The sequence below is a fragment of the Protomyctophum parallelum genome, assembly GCF_964188405.1.
Source record: "Protomyctophum parallelum genome assembly, chromosome: 11".
Lineage (NCBI taxonomy): Eukaryota > Metazoa > Chordata > Actinopteri > Myctophiformes > Myctophidae > Protomyctophum > Protomyctophum parallelum.
In genome coordinates this window covers 17,673,111-17,694,277 of record NC_139707.1, presented here as the reverse complement: position 1 = coordinate 17,694,277, position 21,167 = coordinate 17,673,111, and the positions used below count along the sequence as shown (strand labels likewise).

Sequence of the window (21,167 nt, the reverse complement as noted above, 5' to 3'; positions counted from 1 at the left end):
GTAGGGTAGGGTAAGGTAGGGCTAGGGTTACTAGGGTAGGGTAGGGTGGGGTAGCGTAGGGTAGGGTAGTGGTACAACAGCAGTGGCAACACAGAAATGTATGGGGAAGGTTAATTGCCTTAAAAATGTGCCCGTTCCAGGCTGCCGGAGATGATAACCGCTATGCTTCGGAAAATTGTCTTTTTTATTTTAAGACTTTTCTAAATATTATACAGTGGGTACACATAATGTGTACGGTGCACGTATGCACGGTGCAGGTATGTGAATGGCTAATTTAAAATGAGACTTTGCTTCTCATTACTGTAACCATCTATGAGGAGTATTTCATAGATGGTTGCTTCATGATTACCTTGATGTCCAAGTCACTGGCAAGAAAAGCTTTGAACCGTCATATTCCCTCTACCATTGTTCATGTTGACAGTCACTGGTGCCAATTCGCTTACCAAATTTCCTCATTATGTAGGGTTGACACAATTATTTAAGAATGTTATACCTAAAGAAATTATAATTAAATAGTGGAAATAGCTGATCTACTGTACAAGCTCACAGCACATAGATCTTGTATTTCTGCTCTTTTTGAAAACATTTAAACATGTATGAACACTATTAATTCAGATGAATGGAAACGATTCTGATGATTTTGCAAATGTTTTGATTATCTCTATACATTCTTATCCCATTAACCAATTATTTCACCCGGTGCCAATGCCTACGCAGTAATCCTGTCTCCCTCTGCCAGCCTGGGGAGAGCCCCAAACTGAGATCATGCTTCCTTCAATGCATGAGGACTGGAGTGAGCAGGCCGCTTCTTATCACCTGACAGGGGAGAATTGGAAGGAACACGTTATTTCAACCAGTTCCTTTCCCCTCCATCAGGCTGACCAGGGGGTAGCCGTGGGGCGATTATCTTATTAGGCCATTATGTAATAATATAGTGACATGCCTACCATTATGTTTGGTGAGAACATTTGCCCAACTAATAACTTTCTGCTCATAACTATGGTCTGTCATGTTTACGTCTGGCCGATTCTACTCTATGGCTCCCAGACATGGACACTTTCAAAGAAATTAGAGAAACGGCTGGATGGCACTTACTGTACTGTACGCGCCATCCAGCACTTACGCGCCACTTACGCGCCTTCTAAATCTCTCTTGGAAGAGCCACCCATCGCCTTCTCTAATATACGGGCACTCTTTCCATGTTTCTCACTGTTGACAAAAATAGCGCCGTTCAAGAATTTAGAGTAAAACTCTACTGTAAAAAGAAAACGATTCAGTAGTACACTGTCAGATTCAGTAGTACAAAAAAAATGACGGCTGTGTGGGGTGAGTTTAATGAATGATACGTGGACGTTGCAGGACAACAGCAGTAGCTGCGTAGTGCATTGATACAACGTCAAACTGTGTTTTTCCTCAACCCGCACCACAGACCAATCAGAAGCCTCAGCTCCATTTCAGCCTGCATATGTCCCGCCTACCTGTGGAGAATAGGAGACTCTCCAGACTGATTAGCGCAGTGACATTTTCAGATCCGCGGAACGCAGCGAATCAGGATGGAACCCAGGCTAACATGCATCAGTAAGCAGGAACAGGATGGAGGAAGGATGGCAATGAAGGACCGGGATGTCTGGTGTGGCATTGTGAAATCCATGATCTCGACCGCGGTCGAACAATTATGATGATGACTGGACACTGGATCTGGATTGGTCAATCACAGAACAATATTAAATTACACACTTGACCAAAGAAATTAGAATAATTTGTTCAAGGTGAGGTTTTAATAATAGGGGTGTTCCACGGTTCAATGGATCACATTTTTGTTAAACATTAATCAGTCTTGTGTGGCCAGACTGTTGGCTCCCACACATTTCAAATGCTTCCAGTCATAGTCTGGAGCAAGTCAAGGAAGCTCTGAAAATTATTAAGAGGGAAAGCGGATGTCACGCCACCTCCCCCTTACGTTTTCACAGTCGCAGAAATTTGTCCTAATATAAATTAAAAACATATCTCTGCTGTCGGGCAGAAACCAGCTAACGCAAAACAAATTCTATTTTTTAAAGCAAAGCAATACTGCCTCATCAAAGTTGGTATTGTGACTTTATATAGTGTCAGATATTTGCATGAGAGGGGGAGAGGGGGTGGAGTTAGCTTTAGTCGATGAAAGCGAAGAAAGCGCTTTTTAATACTTTATATTGGTTCAATATTTTCTAGCCAACATACAGATGTAAAGGGGGTTCAATAACATTGATTTATGATTTATTAGAAATGGAAATTCTAAAATAAAGTTTACAGATATTTAAAAATATATGACGGAAATATAACAGGAATGACGAACAGATGACAGCTTCCTGCCTCGGATTTCGGGAGATGTATAGTTCCAGACTATTTAGCATTCAGAGACTGTGGATATAGTTAGTATAGGAAATCCCATAGGCAAATCTTGGATTGTGTCTGATGGATTGTAAATGGAGGACCCCAATGTAAACAAGACATAGTGCTTTACCAGACCTTGTATTGAACTGTGCTTTCCTCCAACTGTGCTTATTCTACAAACTGTTCATATTTTTTTCAATCAGTCAGTCATATAAGATGTGTTCCAAAAAATAAACAAATCACCGGCGATTTGACTCATAGTAGAGGTTCCAGCCGTGACTGTACTCTAAACATTTCATTACAACCATTTGGCTCTTTGTTCAAAACATTTCCCAGCAGCAGAATAGTTTTGGGGGAAATAGTGAGCAGACTAAAACACTTGTATTGAAGAAAATGAAGGCCTTTCATGCCTGTGGCCATGCAGATATATAAATCTTTTACATTCAGACATTTGCAGAGACCGGTACAAAGATAGAAAATATTTGCGCATATGGAGATTTTCACTTACTTTTACCAGCCAAATTCCTCAAAGTTAACTCTTTCTTTGCTGCTAGCTGGTAGCATAAATGTTTATTAAACCTATGCCAGCGCCTGCGTCCACTTTAAGAGAATCAGTTTCCTCCCCACTGTAGCCCCATGTAACTATTGGCTAACATTAGCATTAGTGCACACTTTTTACCTGTCGCCACAAACGTTTACATGTCGGGATCGATGCGAGACAAAGTCACAAATGACATCCGAACTTTGGATGGCTGACGAACACCAAGGACAGCGCTCGTAGATGTTGCTCCTCATCTGCTCTCTGATCTGATCTCGCAGCCCGAACCTCTAGTAGCAATAAAATTTGTAATGAGTCTCTCCTTTGTATTCTGCACTGCCTGTCATAACTCTTATGATTGTTACTCCTGATACAATAACAGATTAGTCTGATTGACTGGAATGAATGGGCACACCTCCGGCAAACCTATCAAATTACTCTTCTCAATTGATCGGTAGGCAAAGTTTGAGAATTCCTTCCGTCTCAGAGATAACAAACTGCCCGAGGCAGTGATCAAACCGGATAAGAACAGTAGTTCTCATAAGTAATACTGTTCAGTCTTCATGTCCACTTAAACGAACTGCTCTCTGCTCACCTGCAGTAGGCGGGAAATCGGGGAATAAAAGTAGACAGCTGGCACGACAAGCTCGTGCTTGTGGGTTGATGATGATAACCTGGACTAACCCGAAGCTTTAATAAACCGTAAAATCCTCAGTATTGATTTAAGTCTAAAACAAATGGAACCATTCATCTCTCACACCTCCATTATGGATTATTTTTAGTACAGCTGCAATCTATTACCTTTACGCTTTACAGTATGTCCACAAAACATTACTTTAATCCATTTGAATGATAGAGAATGTTATACAAATATAACTATTCATGAATGCCTACTTAATAATATAATGTAACAATATCTATTTACATTTACAATATAACTTAACCCTGACACACTGCAAGCCTCAGATGTGAGAGTCAACACTCAAAGTAGTAGAGGAGGCTGAACAAACAGTCAAAAAGGACACGCACATCCTCTAATACCTTTAGGCCGGGTGCTGGATCAAAATGAAGTCATATAGGAAATGAAAAAATCGGCACACAAGTTTCTTTACTGATTAAAAGTAAAGAACCTGATTAAACCTGATTATAAAAGTAAAGAAACTTGGGAGCCTGAATTGGTGTGCCGATTCTTTCATTTCAACACTCAACAAACACACCCTTGTGGCGATTTCAATGTGTCACAGCCTTACGATAACTGCAGTGGATGGAGGTGGTCTCCCGCTCTTTGGGACATATTTGATCATGTGATCGGGTATAGGACTAAAACATTAGGTTACTTACAAGCAGAGTTGGGTGTAACGAGTAACGGAAAATCTCGTTACTGTAACGACACTACTTTGGTCGGTAGCGAGTAATATAACGACACTACTCCTCCAAAATTGATAATCACACTACAGTTACTGGTCGCTTTAGTGCTGCAGTTACTAGCAGCGAGTAATATAACGACACTACTCCTCCAAAATTGATAATCACACTACAGTTACTGGTCGCTTTAGTGCTGCAGTTACTCGTTACTTAATTGCGTCATGTGGCTGCTTTCAGCAGTGTTGCTTTGGACTAATGCACACAACGGAGATGAGTTGAACATGAACAGTAATGGTGCGCTGGAGTCGCGGACTAGGACATGTCAAATTTACGTCGTTTCGGTATTAAAATCTCCGCAGCAGCACTGCTCAGTGCTCACAGCGTCTCTCTCACTGTCACCCCCACTGTCACAGAGATGGAGCAGTTGGGTGTTGCCATGTCCGCTTATTATAAGCGACTTTGGGCTTGTATTATAATAGCCTAGTCAGGCTTCTTTTGGGCTTGTTTCATAGACATGGCTGCTTGTTTCTCTTCCAAAACCTGGCAACACTGCCAGCTGGGAGGGTCTTGTTTGTTGTAGAATGTATGTGCTCTCAGAGTCACAATCACTAGTTAGTTAATAGTTAATAATTAGCAGAGATGAATAAACCAAATATGCCGACATGAAAAACTACATTTAATGAGCATGGAGCAGGGAACTCCACATCATAAAGAAAGGGATCCTAAAGCACTGTGAACATATAGGCTACTGATTTCTCTCAGTCTCATTATTTTTATTTGAATATATTTGATTTGATTGATTGAAGAATTGATTAGAAGTTTGCATAGAAAAAGTTTTACAAGGTCAAGAGAACCACTGCACTAGACCGTTTTGGAAAGGCCCATTTTGTTATATTCCTCCACAACCTGGTAAAGAGCATAAAGAAAGATGTTGTGTATGTCCTCCTTGTTAGGATTATAAAGATTTGTTAAGTGGTAAATTATGTGACAATGTGACATGCGATTAACGCAAGTCAGTAACGCAAAAGTAATGTAACGAGTAATGTAACTAGTTACTTTCTCCAGGGAGTAATAAAGTAATGTAAGGCATTACTTTTTTCAAAAGTAATATGTAATATGTAGTGCCTTACTTTTATGAGTAACGGACCCCAACTCTGCTTACAAGGTAACCATGGTTATTTAAGTGAAATGAGCGAAGTAATACAGACAGAACAACTATAAACTCCCATATAATGATATTAGATGGGTTTATGCCGCGTGACGTCATCGCGCCCAGGCTCCGCCTGAGGGTATGTGTGACTCATCTGGTGGCAGCCGCCAGGACTGCGTGCGCCATTGAAGGCGCAGCCATGTCAAGGTTGTAGTACCTGGCAAAGGTTGAGGTAGATGACCAGCTTGCCGCCGTACAGACTTCCTGTATCGACACGCCCTTGAGTAGGGCCCAGGAAGTCGATACCCCTCTAGTGGTGGCACCCCAACCAAGGAGGCTGGCGTCTGAGGTGACCACTTTCCTGGAAAGGATTGTCCCCAGGGGGACTCTGTCCGTCAGGATGTTCTCGTCCCTCCACCAGTCCAAGGCCGTCTCGCCTTCCGCTGAAACCTTCACCTTGCTGAAACGGTTGCTGCTGGGGACGTGTAGAGATCCCATCCATCTCTGGAAGGGTCTCATGTGCAGTCTGCCCAGACGGACTAAAGCGATGGCCGATGCCAGAAGTCCGGCCATCCTCATGCACAGTCCGTAGTGGATCTTGCGACCTACCTGGAACTGCGATACGCATTGCAGGAGAGAGTCGACCCTGTCCTGTGACAGCCTTGCTGTGAAGGAGAGGGAGTTCAGGCTGATGCCTATGAAGTCTATGGTCTGTGCTGGAACCATGGAGCTCTTCTTGAGGTTTATGGTGAAGCCTAGGGATGACATGTGCGCTGCCACCTGTCTGGTGTGGGCTGCTGCCTCCTCTGCTGAGTCTGCTAGGAGTAGCCAGTCGTCTATGTAACTGGCTACTCAGAGCCCACGGTGTCTCAGCGGAGCCAGGGCTGCTTGTGTACATTTCACGAAGACCCTGGGGCTCAGAGACATTCCGAAGGGGAGAACGAGGTACTCGTACCGTTTCCCCTCGAACCCGAAGCGCAGGAACTTCCTGTGCGGTGGGTAGATGGGTACGTGGAAGTATGCATCTTCCAGGTCTATAGACGTGAACCAGCTCTCTTGTCTATCAGTGTGCGGATCTCTGTTCGAAGAGTCTCCACTGCCGGGCCCACCGCTTTGGAGAAGATAACTTTCTCGAAGGTGGGAGGTCTCTTTGCAAACTGTAGCTTGTAGCCCTTTGCGATGGTTCGTAGGACCCAAGGAGATGCTCCGAGTAGTTTCCATGACCCCGGCGTCCAGTGAGGAGCCTGGGAAGGGTTCCCATGCTCCTCACTTTGCCATGCTGGTCTCCCACTTCCAGAGGGCGTCCACAGGACGCTCCTGAAAGTGGGCTCATGCCCTTCCGGGATTGGGGTTGTTGTTTGTTTTTTAGTTTTTTTACATTCTTTATTTGAACAAAAACAGGCATTGTATGCATTGTAACAACAACATTGGGAGAAATAAGTGCAGCTGGAAGGTCGGTCGTCGCAGTCCGGTCTGTGTCTCCCTTCCCTCTCATGGGTGGTCGTGGGGTGAGGCCCTGGGCCACTACCTCCAGACTTGGTCCCGGAACGTGGGCGGGTGGGAAGAGGACTTCTTGCCTCCCCCCGAGGCCAGGCCTGGCCTGCTATTTTCCACCCGTGGGTTTCTGACCTCTGCCTGCTCCTTGTTTAGGGGCAGGTGGACGTGGGGTGGCGGGGCGGCGGGTGTCTTCCTTCCTGGGAGCCCTCTGTCTCTCACGGCTGGCAGAGGAGGTCCTGTTGGAGGATGCGGCACGACCGCCCTCCTGGCCGGCGCGGCCTCTCCAGGCCCCGCGGTTGCTGGACCTACCTCTGCCACGGGGGGGGTGGCGGTGGGCCTGTGGGAGCCCGTGGTGGGGGGCGAGGGGTACAGGCTTGCAGAGCCTCCTCCTCTCTCTTGCGCGCCTCGCCGTGTGCAGTCAGCTCGGCCATTGCTCCTATGAAGAGCCCCTCTTTCTCGGCTGAGATGGGTCTCTTCATGAGCATGTCGCGGATGTCTCCGGTAATGGGGTAGATGTCCAGCCAACGAGCTCTCTCTTGCAGTATGGATGCAGTCATGGTGCGTCCAGCCAGCTCGGTGACTGTTCTGGTGAGGGCTACCGACTCATTGTGAAGTCGACGCAGTTCCGCCATATGCTGTGGGGTGGGCTGGTCACCTACCTCCCTCAGCAGAGCGGTGGTGGATCCCTGCAGAAGCGCCTCAGCATTGAGGGTCCTAGCGGCTGCCACCTGGTAGAGGAACAGACGGTTGTTGGCCGCGGAAGCGTCTTTATCCCGCCTGTTCTTGTCAACTTGAAAATAGGGAGGGGGGGGGGGGGGGGGATGGGGCAGTAAACCGGACTTGGAAAGTCTTGGTAAGTCTTGTGACCTGAAGTTAGGTGCGTCTTCTCTTGAATCTAGGGGGACGCGTTGTAGCGTGCACCGTTCCGTACCTGTGCATGCACGTCACAATTGTTTTGGTACCACTGAATGCACTGCGTTCTACGAGCATGACACCACTGAGTACATGCATTGTATATACAATGCTTTATACTGTATGTAATACATACATAATTCACTGTAGAAATGACTACAGTGTGACTATGTTTCGGTATCACAACATTACAATATTGTAAAATGTATGCACAGGCAAAAATGTTGCTCCGTAAAATGTGTTCTGTTGATGTTAAGTGTTCACTGTTCAGATCCTATGTCACACCTCTGTACACTGCTCATCCCTGGCATGCGTACCGGGTGAGTATGCAGAGGCTCAAAGTGGCCTATAATGATGCTGAGGTTGTTGCTCCACATTCCTAGATGTCATAGTGCCAGTCAAATATTTGTGACCGCTGGTGTACCCACCTGTGATGCACCTAACGTTTTTTTTACAAAATCATGTTGATAATATGCAGTGTTGTTCAAGTTACTTTTAAAAAGTAAAGAATTATAGTTATAGTTACTTATCTAAAAAAGTAATTTGTTACTTCACTAGTTATTAAATTATGAAAGTAACTACTTTCAAGTTACTTTATACTTTACTTTAAAAAATAATAATAAAAAAAACGATTTAAAAGAAGGTTTTTTGTTCTGTTGCACAGTAAGAGAAAAGACAACTCCCTCCTAACATTATGAAATGTAGTGGAACAATAAAACATGTTCAGACATTTTGACAGGCATCTTTATTGTAGCCTCAACTTGCCTTCAATTTCTTTTTATAATAATCAAATAAAAAATGTGTCCATATAATTATGCAGTGATAGAGAGATATTCTAATTCATCAAATGTATTTTTGAGCTCATCTTCCATTTTAGAATATTCACTGTTCAGGTATTTGGAAAATGTATTTCTGCACATTGGCCCTGCTTTCACTGGTATTTTACTGACCAAGGAACAGACTCCACCGTTGAGAGGGGAAGCATTTCCTCAACAACATAGGCTACCTAGCAATCATTTTGTCAAGTTGACTCTTGGTGACATGCTACTGTGGCGATTTAAAATCGATATTTCCAACCCACAAACCATCCAGTCTCGCTGTTATCCGCATTTGCCATTGTAGCGTGTGGTAATAATGTTCATTCAGCCGGCGTTTTCTGTGTGAGTTACAAGGGTTTGTGTGTCTGTGTCATAGACTGTAGGTCTGTGTTTACCTACAGGCATAAGAAAAGACCCGCCCTACTCTGTCAGACTGTCTCTGATTGGCTTTCCCTGAAATCTGGCCCTACGTTAGCCAATCAATGACCTCTTCTGCGACGTGCTTTGTTCATGTTAGGGTGTGAAGCCATGTGGACTCAGAGGCTAGTATGAGAGGCAGAGCACAAACGAACGAACGTATGACAGTCTGACTCACGGAGCTGCATGGCGAGACTTTTCACCTCGATCACAGAAGTTGACATACGGTAATAACATAATAACGCCATAACGCGGTTAACACACGCACAGTAACTATAACGCCGTTATGGAATGAGGAAATGTAAAGCGTTAGGTTACAAGTTATTGCAAATAGTAGTTTCGTTATGTAACGTAACGTGATGTAAGGGCGTTAGTTACAACACTGATAATATATATATTGACCAATTTATTTTTTACCAATATATATAAAAACAAAAAATAAACATATATGGCGCCGATCCTTTAAGAGAAACGTAGGAGGGGTCTAACGTCAGCTCACGTAGAACAGGAAGAGTACAGCAACAACACTGCATGGAGTGTTGCTGTCATATCATCTATAGAACAGATGTAAACAAAAAACTAAAACAAATTGCGCGATTGAATAAGAGTTCTAATTTTATGTGTCGGCTTGATGTGTCAGAGAACAGAATCATAGAGGCTCTAACCAGCCCCATGAAAAGCAGTTACAGATCAAACATCCAGGCTTAGACAGACTTAAAGATTGGCGTAACGGGAACTGCCCATAGATCCGAAGTCCCGTTAGTTCCGAACATGCATTAAGGTTGGCGAACATGCACTGCTCCTGTGCTTGCGGTTATGTTTAGGTTAGGGTTAGAGATAGGGATAGTAATTTCAGAAAAATTAACCTTCTGACTAATGACACGGCACCGGCGTAACAGCCTCTATACATTTTAGTTATTAAACTTCCCTGCCTGAATCTTGTGGAGTTGGCACTGGACAGCCACCTTATGACATGTACTGGTGTGATAAACCTGAAACATGTTTATCAATGGTTTTAGTGTGTCAGGTCAAATCTCATGCTGCAAAACCATCTCACAGTGGTGTATATTACATACGCAACAGCTGACACAGTTGAGAACTAGCAACATCTCCTGTTTCATTTGCATATTTTTGACAAGCAGCCTATAGTTATACACCTCCAAGTCACAACTTTACTATAATCTTGCAGAACCAACTAATTAAAGCAAGCCGCAGAGAAAAGTCATTCCAAAATTCCATCCTCCCAAAATAAATGAATGAATTAAAGCTACATTCATGTGTGTCATTCAACTGGAGCTTAACAAGCTCCAGTTGCGCTGCTCTTCACAACGCGTGACATTCCCTGCGGAGTCCTCCTGCCCCATTCAAAGTCCCCATTTAGCACAGCAGGAAAGCAGAAAGCCAGTCTAGACTTTCGTCCGGGAAACTGTAGACAGATGTATGACAACTACTGCCACCCCCCCCCCCCCCCCCCTCGTCTGAGCGTCCGACAAGACGTCAGTGGGACTGACTGATTGAAACACAATGAGGCGAACAACGCCAGGCAGCACAGCACCATGAGATTTTGCAGAACGTTACAATGAAATGCTCCTCTAATTTATCATGGGGTCATCATCAATTGCTTGCCACTTACCTATGTACTGGTTCCATTCAGGATCCAGGTCAGCTTGGTTGGCCAGGCATCCCTTCATGACGTTCAGACAGTAGTCCTTACAGGGCTTAACTGCTGGCATGCCCTGGCAGAAGGGGCAGTACAGCATCTTGGTAAGTGCTCGGATGCATGCTGGAGTGCTGCTCACCTGCAAGGAGCAAAGAGTGTGAGAGCAGCCAGCCGTCACTACCGATACCTGACATGTTTGTGTGCCATGGATTGCACTGTAAATAGCTGATCTACAACTCATCGCAGCACGATGCGTTACTTGTGAGCTTGTAGATCTGCTATTTACAGTGTGTACGGTATAGTTATCCCACCTTATTCAGTTGCATCTTAATACATGAATATTTTCAATATGAGCACATTTTCATGCAACATACGTAACTAGAGAACCCCTGCCTAAGGATCAGAGAACAAGCAACAGAACACAACTCTGCTGAGGTTAGGCTAAGTTTCAGTGTCAAACTCATACAATAGTTAGAATACAGAAGTAGTGCTGTTGGCTTCATGAACATTATTATTATTATTCATACCACAAATTGTGTTGAGTAGTCAGGAATAAATAAAAAATACCCATGCAGCAACTTCTTTTGTCAATAATTCAAATGTCCACACAGTTCAGATGTACAGTATGAAGCCAAACCTCCTGGGTAAGAGCTAATGGCTTTTTCTGTCCTCCAAGCAGCAGCACAGACAGGCAGTCTCATTTTCACCTTCTTACCAGACCACATATCGTATCACTCCCTATACTGAATGTGTATACCGTACTCGTACTGTGTGTGTGTGTGTGTGTGTGTGTGTGTGTGTGTGTGTGTGTGTGTGTGTGTGTGTGTGTGTGTGTGTGTGTGTGTGTGTGTGTGTGTGTGTGACTGTGAGAGGCCTCATGTGTGCATACCTAAAGTGAACAGATAGGATATTTTAAAACCACGGGGTAGGAATGAAAATTTCAATTAGCGGAGAAAACAAAGAACGGCGTGCTCAGTAGAGTACAAGTCTTCAGCATGAGTCATGCCCTAATAATAATAGATTTGTTGGGGTGTGTTTGTGGGGTTGAATAATGACCTGATCGATAATATAACGGTCGATAATCTACACACAGCCATGAAATAGATGACTATGGAGTAGGGATGTAAAAAAACTGATAGTTAGCCAACTGACATCATTATTCGGTTAATTAACAGTTACATTAACAGTCAAATACAATAGGTTCTCTTTTTTATGAATGATCTTGCCTATAAGGCTGAAATCCAGTTGTGATGATCCTACATACAGTACATACCCAACTGGAAAATTCACACAGCACACAGAATGAACTCACAATAATATTGTGTCATAGTAGGGAGGCAACACAGCTTTACACAACCCAGAATACTGATATGAGTGCTTGTAGGTATTAGTTATTATCTGGTGTCTAACTGTTGAGCATAAGGTTCACTACCGTGAACAGCACGCACATTCCCACAGACATAAAAAAAGAAAAAGAGATCTGGAGCGGGAGAATCGGAGCGGCAGGGGTGGTATAGCAGTCTGTACCGCAGCTGTACCGCACTGTTGTGACGAAAAGACAGTTGAGCCAGAAGGCAAAGCTCTCTGTCTACCGAGCAATCTTCGTTCCTACTCTCACCTATGGTCATGAAGTGTGGGTCATGACCGAAAGAATAAGGTTGCGAATACAAGCGACCAAAATGAGTTTTCTTCGACGTGTGGCTGGAATCTCCCTTAGAGATAGGGTGAGAAGTTCAGTCACACGAGAGAGACTTGGAGTAGAACCGCTGCTCCTTCGCCTGGAAAGGAGTCAGCTGAGGTGGTTCGGGTATCTGGTTAGGATGCCTCTCGGGCGCCTCCCTAGGGAGGTCCTCGACGCACGTCCCACTGGGAGGAGACCCCGGGGCAGACCAAGGCGCAGTTGGAGGAAATACATCGACTCACTGTCCTTGGAACGTCTCGGAATGCCCCAGGAGGAAGTCACTAATGTTGCTCTGGAGAGGGAAGTCTGGAGCACTCTGGTGGAGCTGTTGCCCCCGCGACCCGACTACGGATAAGCGGTTGAAGATGGATGGATGGAGATCTGAGCATATTTTTTTCTTTTTTAAAACATAAAAATCTGTTTAACCACTACCCTAATCTATATTTCATCTAATGAAAAATAGCAGATATACAAGCTCACAATGGATATTTTCTTCATATTTTATGTTCACATCTTATTACTATGATAAAAAAGACCTTGTCTTCTTGTATCTGGTGAACAGGACTGCCCTGTCACCCAGTGATGTTATATCAATATTTGCATGTGTATATTAATTCTATTATCAGCTGTCGCCCACTCCAGATTGAAAAATGGAGAACGACCTGACAAACAACTTTGCCCTAAAGATGAGGATAAAAACACCCTCTCACCCCATGAGATAAAGAGGCAACAACAGAATCCTAATCACAGAACGTGATTAAAGTCAAAAACAGGATTCAGACTATCGGACGCTCAGGACCGCCTGATGACACTGTACTCTGATAAACACCTCTCGACCTATTGAAATGTGACAACTGAATTCTGTATATATGACATGTTTTTCAGTATATATGTTTGTGCAAAATTATGTAACATTGTTCAGAACACTTACAGTACGGAGAATTCTCTCTCGTACTTCCTTGATATTCTTGTACAACGCTTGAACCTGAAGAACTTCACTAAAGATCCGATTGCTTTACATGGTATTCCTGTGTGAAATTCTTTTAAGGTCTTTTCCTCTCTGGTTTCACTAGAGAGAATACTTTTGGGTGAATACTTTTGGGTGGTCTTGATTGATTGAGGTTTCTCACGGTTCAAAGGAAGAATAGATAAGGTGGAGTTGCAACAAATCTAACAACAATGTGTCGCACCGTGACACTGTGAGCTAATTTTAAAGATGGAGTGCTATGATTTTTTCCCACCCTAAAACATGATCATCAGGTATTATTATAATAATGTACTTTTTCCAAAAAGTGTACAGTATTTATTAAAATCATGCTTTTATGTGGACACGCCAACCAGTTAATTAAGTATGCCTGGTTTGCCTGGTGGGTGGTGATCCTCCTGAACTGAAGCACCCACAGCTGTAGTTGTATGATAAAGGGGCAGTTGTATGATAAAGGGGTTTGACTGTCAAGGGTTCAGCTTCCAGGAAGAAACCCTAAATACAAAGTTAATACACCATTGGACATAAAAACGACTCCAGCGTGTCTAATGAAGTACTGTCACCTCATAGACACATGAAAAACTGGAAAAATACAAAAATTGTGGCACTCCCTCTTTAAAGGTTTTAGAAAAATCTTGAAGAATTGTGAACAATTTTCAACATTTCGATTTGTTTAACACAAAGGTCTGTTCTTATGGGGGAGCCTGGCACAATAAACTTTCAAATGGGGCTTTGCAGGCAGAAATATATCGATTTAGGTGTCCTTGAGGTTTGAGAACCAACCAATTGGAAATTGTACTTCTGTGATGAGATTATGGAATGGTTTTATGGTGGAGTTAAAGAGATGTGCAAACATGAAACCGTTTAAAATGAAGCACAAATACATGATTCTCATGAGGTACAGGGATGAAGAAGGTACTGGATATCACTAGGTGTATGGATATTGTTATTAGGTTATTTTCTAGGTTTCTTTTCTTTCTTTTTATTGTAGAAATTGTTTTTGTTTTTTTGCATAAATCAATGCTATTGAACACCCTTTATGTCTGTGTTGTTTTGAAAATATTGATCCAATGGAAATGAGTGAAAACAGCTTCGGACAAAACCTCTTATTAACTCCATTGGACCCTTGGTCTGCTAAAGCAATTAACTCCACCACCTCCCCCCTCTCATGCAAGTAATTGACAATATAAAAAGTCACAACACCAACTTTTCTGAGGCAGTATTGCTTTGTTTTCAAAATATAAGGTTTTCTTAATTTCCTGAAAACATTTTGGAGTTAAGTGGTTTCTTCCCGACAGCAGAGATATGTGTATATGTGTAGCTGTATTGTATGTACTTGTATAAGTATATGTACAGTATATGTATTTATTATAGATAGAAATTGACTGGAGCGGAAGCTTGTTGTTGATATTTATTATTGATGGAGAAGGGGTGGGAGCAATACGTTATGCTTCTTCTCACTCTTCTCACTTTTATTTTGACTGATATTCTGAATTATTTGCTTTAAAATTGCCTTATTCGAAAAATAAACATTTCAAATCAAATCAACCACTGTTCCAATGGACTCGTGTCCAGGGGTGTGGAAACATCTCTAAAGCAGCCATCTACATCATTTACTTCCGCATGGACCATGGATTACTTGCCCTGAATTAATATCCGATAGAGGAGTAGCCACATCATGTTCTTCTTTTCGTCCCCGTCTTTGTGTAATGAATCGAACCCACCACTTAAACACTATACTAGTATACTTGGTTGCCCGAGTCCCTCAGAGCTAGTGACTTTTCAGTTTTCACTCTACATTAAATATCTTCGCTGAAATTAGCCAATACAAGCTCATAACATGCCGCAACGCGACACGTTGTTAGCTTGTACATTTAGATCTGCTATTTTCTGCAAAAGCTTTCCCCAGAAAGAATACAGATTCTGGGGTTAAAGTGGTCATGTGATGAGCGCGTTTCTCAAAGTTTACATGCAACTTTGTCATTGTTTTTCTTTGTGACAAAGTCATGGTCCTGAACTGAGATCTCTTGATCATTCTACGACTAACCGGCTATAACCATTGACATCCCTAGTGATTAGCATTTGTACATCACCTCCCTCTGCCTCCCTATCTCTAATACAAGTTCATTACTTCCTCCATTGTGATTGCAACTATCCTTTGTGATTATAAATACATTTTAAAATGACCTTGTCGTTGGCAGATTTGAAAAGAGTCAAGGTCCTTGGTCTACTGCCAACATGTGCAAGGCACACACACACACGCACACGCACACGCACACACACACACACACACACACACACACACACACACACACACACACACACACACACACACACACACACACACACACACACACACACACAAATTGAGACAACCTGCTATAGAAATCTTCAAATTAGAGGATGGAACACGGATGGATATACACAAATTGTCTGGTAGCAATATGTCTGGATGCAATTTCATACAGCACATTATTGTCAGGCATTGTGATGATCAAAAATATCACAATGCAGCTTTAAATAATTTAGATACTGATCATTGAACTTGACAATTCAATATATTTGCTCTTAAAACTCAGATTGTGTGAAAGTGTTCTGTTTTCAAGGCTGCTAAAACCTGATACATGGTTTCTGTACAGTGTGTCTGGGAGAAGTATCCTATTCCCTACTGGTGTCAGCATTACTTTTAGAATATACTGTATAACTTACAGTACATGTATTCAAAATCAGCTACAAGAAAGCACAGCCCACTGTCAATTGAGAACAAATTGTTAGAATCTTGTGAACATTTTACAAAACCCTATTGAGACAGAGAAGAAATATCTTCAATGAGGGAGAAAGAGAGTTGTCACGTTCCAGGGTAAACTAAATGAACCCAGAAAATGTGGAAAAAAGCTGGAAGAAATCTTCAGCACAGTGTGAATTTTCAGTCAAGTGATTTCTCACAGTCGGAATGTTTGATGTGACTGGACCCCTACTGTACCTCTCTCTCTCAGCCCACCAGTAAATATCTGCAAGACAGGAGTAAAGGCATCGTCTAATAGACTTTCCCGGACATGCCACACAATCATCCTGAAGACAAATGGCTTGACTTGTCACACAGCCTGACTATTATTCATGCAGTGCTATAGGTCCTAAACACATTTTATATGGTAAGAAGGGGAAGGCCTCCTAAAGCCCATGCAAGTCTTTTGTTTGGAAAGATACAGTTAAGAGAAATAATAATCTTTCAACTGAAATTGCATGTCACCTTTAGATATTTTTCATCTGTAGGCCTATATGTTTTTGCTATTAAATATGATTTAATAGTAGCTCCTCCTTAGTTTGATGCCATACTTTTGTTTGAATATATAATATTGCTGTTACCTTTTCCCTTGACACATTATCTTAAAATGGAAAATGGAAAGAATCACAGATGTACTGCACCATTATATGTGATTTGATGCAATTATTCTAACGCCAGTGTTTCACTCAAGAAGATAGAGCCACTTCTGATGCTTCAATACCAGAAACATGTTCTCGGCTATGTAATCAATTAACTCTAATTGCCAGCATATTGTTTCCACGACTCCTTCAGTGCGTGCCTCATTCTTTTTCAAGACACAGCTGACATTTCTAATGTAGCTCTTCCCTGACGAGCATTAATTTAATGGAAACAGAACCCTACAGTATGTTGCCATACTGTCTGCACTTTTGCCCCTGTCAAGTGAATTACTGTCATCACTTGAGTATACTGACCATGAACTATGGAGATGGTGAGATAGGCTTGGGATAATAATCCATAATACTAAATATTTTGATACAACACTTTCATGATATTTCAGCAATTGCTATAATCGACATATTTAATATTCAGAAGAACGTTTTTATTTTCCCACCCACATGGTATACATACAGTACATGTATAATATGTTTAGTAAATATAAAAAATGTAATTATATTTATTTATTTAAAAACCCGGGTCCACTCCCCCACGGGTCAATAATTGCATATTGCAATATTTGGCTACAATTTTTGGTTAGTGTTCAAGCTTACGGTAACACTATCTAATATTAGAGTACATGTGAACTCATTTATAGACACTATTATCTAGGAACCGATAATCAAATCTTTATCCACAGGCTTTGAAGCAGGAGTGGTGTTTGTGTAATGCTGTATATGCAGGCGTTTTTGTCAGTGGGGAGATGTACACTCCAGACATGTGTTTTACTTCCTCAAGGCCCCTGGTGTTGTGTTGTGTCTCCTAAGCTGTGAAAAGACATGATGTACTACAGCGGCTACTGTAATTCAATAAACACCCTGGCAGCAATAAGCATGGATGTCACATCGCACAGTGGCTCTGCCATAGACACCTCACGCAGAGTGTCTTATTCCATTATGCTTATACCCAATCCCTCATGATGAGTTTAAACCCTGGGGATCAAAGGCCGCCGTCTTAGACATATGACCTGTGTCTAAGGTCCTGCTGAAATGTCAGAGGTGAGGCTGGGACATGCTGGCTACCAGGGAGCCCCATGGTGTGTGACTCACTAAATGCATACTAACAACTCAGCCTCAGCCACTGCTCAGAAATGAGTCTTACCACCACCACCACCACCACTACTGGAAAAGGGGCAACTGATACTCGGGGAGGTGCAAAGAACATGTTTAGGGTGCAAAGAGTTCACCGTGGTGGAAAACCTGGCTTGGTTGAACAGCTATGAGAAAGCATCTGATTACACAGCACATCTCTCCACAGTCATTTGGAGACTATTTCCATTTCTCACTCGGCGATGATTGATGATACATCATCTCTTTATGGGCTTCTGTTTATAGAATATACGGTAGGACTATAAATATTTATCAGCGATGAAGGTGATGATCCCATTTAACTGATACCAATACAGCAGAGTGCGGGGAAACCAGGCTGGCTAAGGGATTTATCTGCACAGAGGTCATCATCAGTGCAACAGCACTTCCATCCACCCACGAGAAGACATCTCGAGAAGAGCTTTCTTGTTGTTGATGATGACTAATTCCAAGCCCCATAGTCTCTCGCTTTTCCTTTAATCTTACTTTGCACATGATCAAATCTACAGAAACACTCCCAGGGCAGTATGGTGTACTGCAGCAACAGCAGTACACAGCAGCTGTTTTGAGCTTACATCACATCAAACAGAATATCGAGGATACAGCACGATTAATGGCTTCTGTATACCGGCTTAACAAATATTATCAAGTTGAGACACAAACACCCTCGGCAATTTCTCTCTCTTTTAAAAAAATAATTGTTTTGGGCATTTTGAATGCTTTACTTCAGATAGGTCAGTGTAGAGAGACAGGACATCAATGGCAGAGAGATAGAAGAAAGATGCAAAATCAAACAGGGGTCGTATTTGAACCCATGTCCTCATGCCCACAAGGAGCATATTGGTGGACTGACTGAGCCTCCAGGTAAACCCATGTAGTTATATTATTTGCTCTCGATTTTTTTTTTTTTTTCTTATAGTTTCTATTTCTCTGCAACAGCCCAAACACCCCTCACTTTACGAGACAGCACTTGTACTGTAAGTGCGTGAACTTTTGCACCAGCCGCCTACAGACATGCACAACACACACAACTATATCACGCAGAAAAATTGTTATGGCTGCAAACCCAGGTGAAACGTCAATCTCACCCAGAGAGAAAACAAACAAACAAACAAATGGAACATTTTCTGTGGCTGTTGAAATTTATGTTAGCCACAAAGTAATGGTTCATTTCACACAATCCTCTTCTATGGGCTACTCTCAAATAGTAATTGCCGTGGAATGAAACTAAACTAATCACATTGGTGTTGTGCACTCTGGGTTGTTGTATTGTTAGGCAACAAAGAGGAATTGATTTGTGTCAGAACCTCTGCTTTAAGACATGTTAGATTGAGTGTATGAATGAAAATGAAACCATCCTAACCCACAATTAACTTCATTAACCATGTCAGTTAGAATGGGGGGGGGGGGGGTGTCAGCAGCAAGAGATTTACCTTAGATACTCTGTTGGCCACCTCCCGGCCTACGGAGAGCCCTTGGACAAACGTACGTGCAGCGATGAATGCTCGGGTAACCTGAGCCTTGAGCTTCCTGGGCACGTCCCCAAAGGGCTTGAGCTGGTCAGTGTACTTACTAATACACTCCAGATAGTCCTCAGTGATGACATACTCGGAGTTGAGGAGCGTGAACATGCGTTCCAGCAGGCGCGACCAAAAGTCATTGAGCATTTCCTCCAGGTTAACATTCCCTCCCGTGTAATAGCGCTTCAGCTCGGCAAACAGGTTCTGAAAGACCTCCGAGTTCTGCATGTAAGGCGTACCGTAAGTCCTCACGAACATCTCGTTCAGGGACCTCTCCGTGTTCTCCAACAGCTCCAAGAAGAATTCTGCGTTGAGAGAAGAAATGTAAAACACAATTATTTAAAAAGTTTTTATATATTTTTTACCACCAAATCTCTATATACTGTCCTCCAGGAGTCTATACTAGGCCCCCTCCTTTTCCTCTCTAAAACCAAATCTCTCAAATATGTATCGCAACACATTCTGAGATTGTAGATCTGCTATTTCCGCGGAATGTTCGCCCCCCAGAATAAGGATTCTATTACATATTATATAACATGTGGCAAGATCTGCCATTTTCAAACAATTAAGGAAAAAATTAATATTTTTGGTATTTTCTAAAACGTTAAAGGTATATTCAGTGATTTCACTTAATTCAAATATCACTTATTTTTTTGTTTTGTTGTGATAATCCTCCCTACTATAGAGTGTGCTGACCATATAAGGAGTTCCTCCCTGTCCCCAGTTAACCCCTGGGGGTCAAAAAACCTTTTTCGGTTTCGTTTTTGACTCTCTATCCTGATTGGACGAAAGGCTGGGTCCCACAGCCAAAAACGAAACCTAAGGTTTTTTGAGTGAAATCACTGAATATACCTTTAAATATTTTCAGATTACCTCGGAAGGTAACCTGACTCCGCCAGATGGGGCAGCAGAGAGTACACTGGGTGCCCCCCCTCCTGCTCCCATCTGGGAACTCTCAGGCAGACTTGATGCTCCGGCCACCAAACGGCCTGGCCAATCAGCGGCAGCTAGAGGCGGGATAAAGGCAGCACTGTGTATGCCTTGATGCCCAATGCATATTCATTTGCGGGACCAGTCCTTGACATCAAAAAGGTTAGGGACCACTGATACAAGATACACTGTATGTATGCTAACATACGTATGTGCACGTGCTTGATGCCTATTTAAAGAAGTCTGCATTATTGCTTTTCCAAAAGTAAATATACACAAGAAAAAGTAGGTAAACAATTAGATTTAATTTTGAAGAGATTCCACAGCATTGACAGCAATGTTGTTTCTTCTTCCAATGCACCATATTTTAAATTGCAATGGAAACCATTCTTTTACATTTCTGGAGACCAATTAGTTAATCTTTTTGTGATGCATGGTTGGAGTTTCTATTAGTCAAGACAAGAGTCAAAACCTCAATGCACATTCGTTACAGTATTGGTCCCTAGATGGTATAAGGTTGTGAGCTAGAGAGAAAACTAATTATGTTTCGACCAAAGATATAATGATACTTTACATCTACAGGCTTTATTGGCTTCTGTCCACCTGCATCATTCCACTTTCCAGACACATACCACACATTGTTTACTGTATGTCCTCAGATGGCTCACCAGAAATGGGTATGAGGTAATAATATTTCCCACCACCGGCTATACACAGAGATAGTCTTGGCTTTCCGAGGACTGAGATTAAAT

At 42.5% G+C, this 21,167-nt stretch overlaps 1 protein-coding gene across 1 annotated transcript in view; it reads right to left on the bottom strand.

Annotated features, from left to right (window-relative positions):
* LOC310866314 (glypican-6-like) overlaps positions 1–21,167 on the bottom strand; it is a 175,998-nt gene that overhangs the window by 105,329 nt on the left and 49,502 nt on the right. Inside the window, exons 3-4 of the mRNA XM_083775912.1 lie at positions 19,399–19,790; positions 10,704–10,869 (exon numbers count right to left, since the gene is read on the bottom strand). Of these exons, the coding sequence (XP_083632038.1) occupies positions 10,704–10,869; positions 19,399–19,790 (558 nt within the window). The remainder of the gene's footprint in view (positions 1–10,703; positions 10,870–19,398; positions 19,791–21,167) is intronic.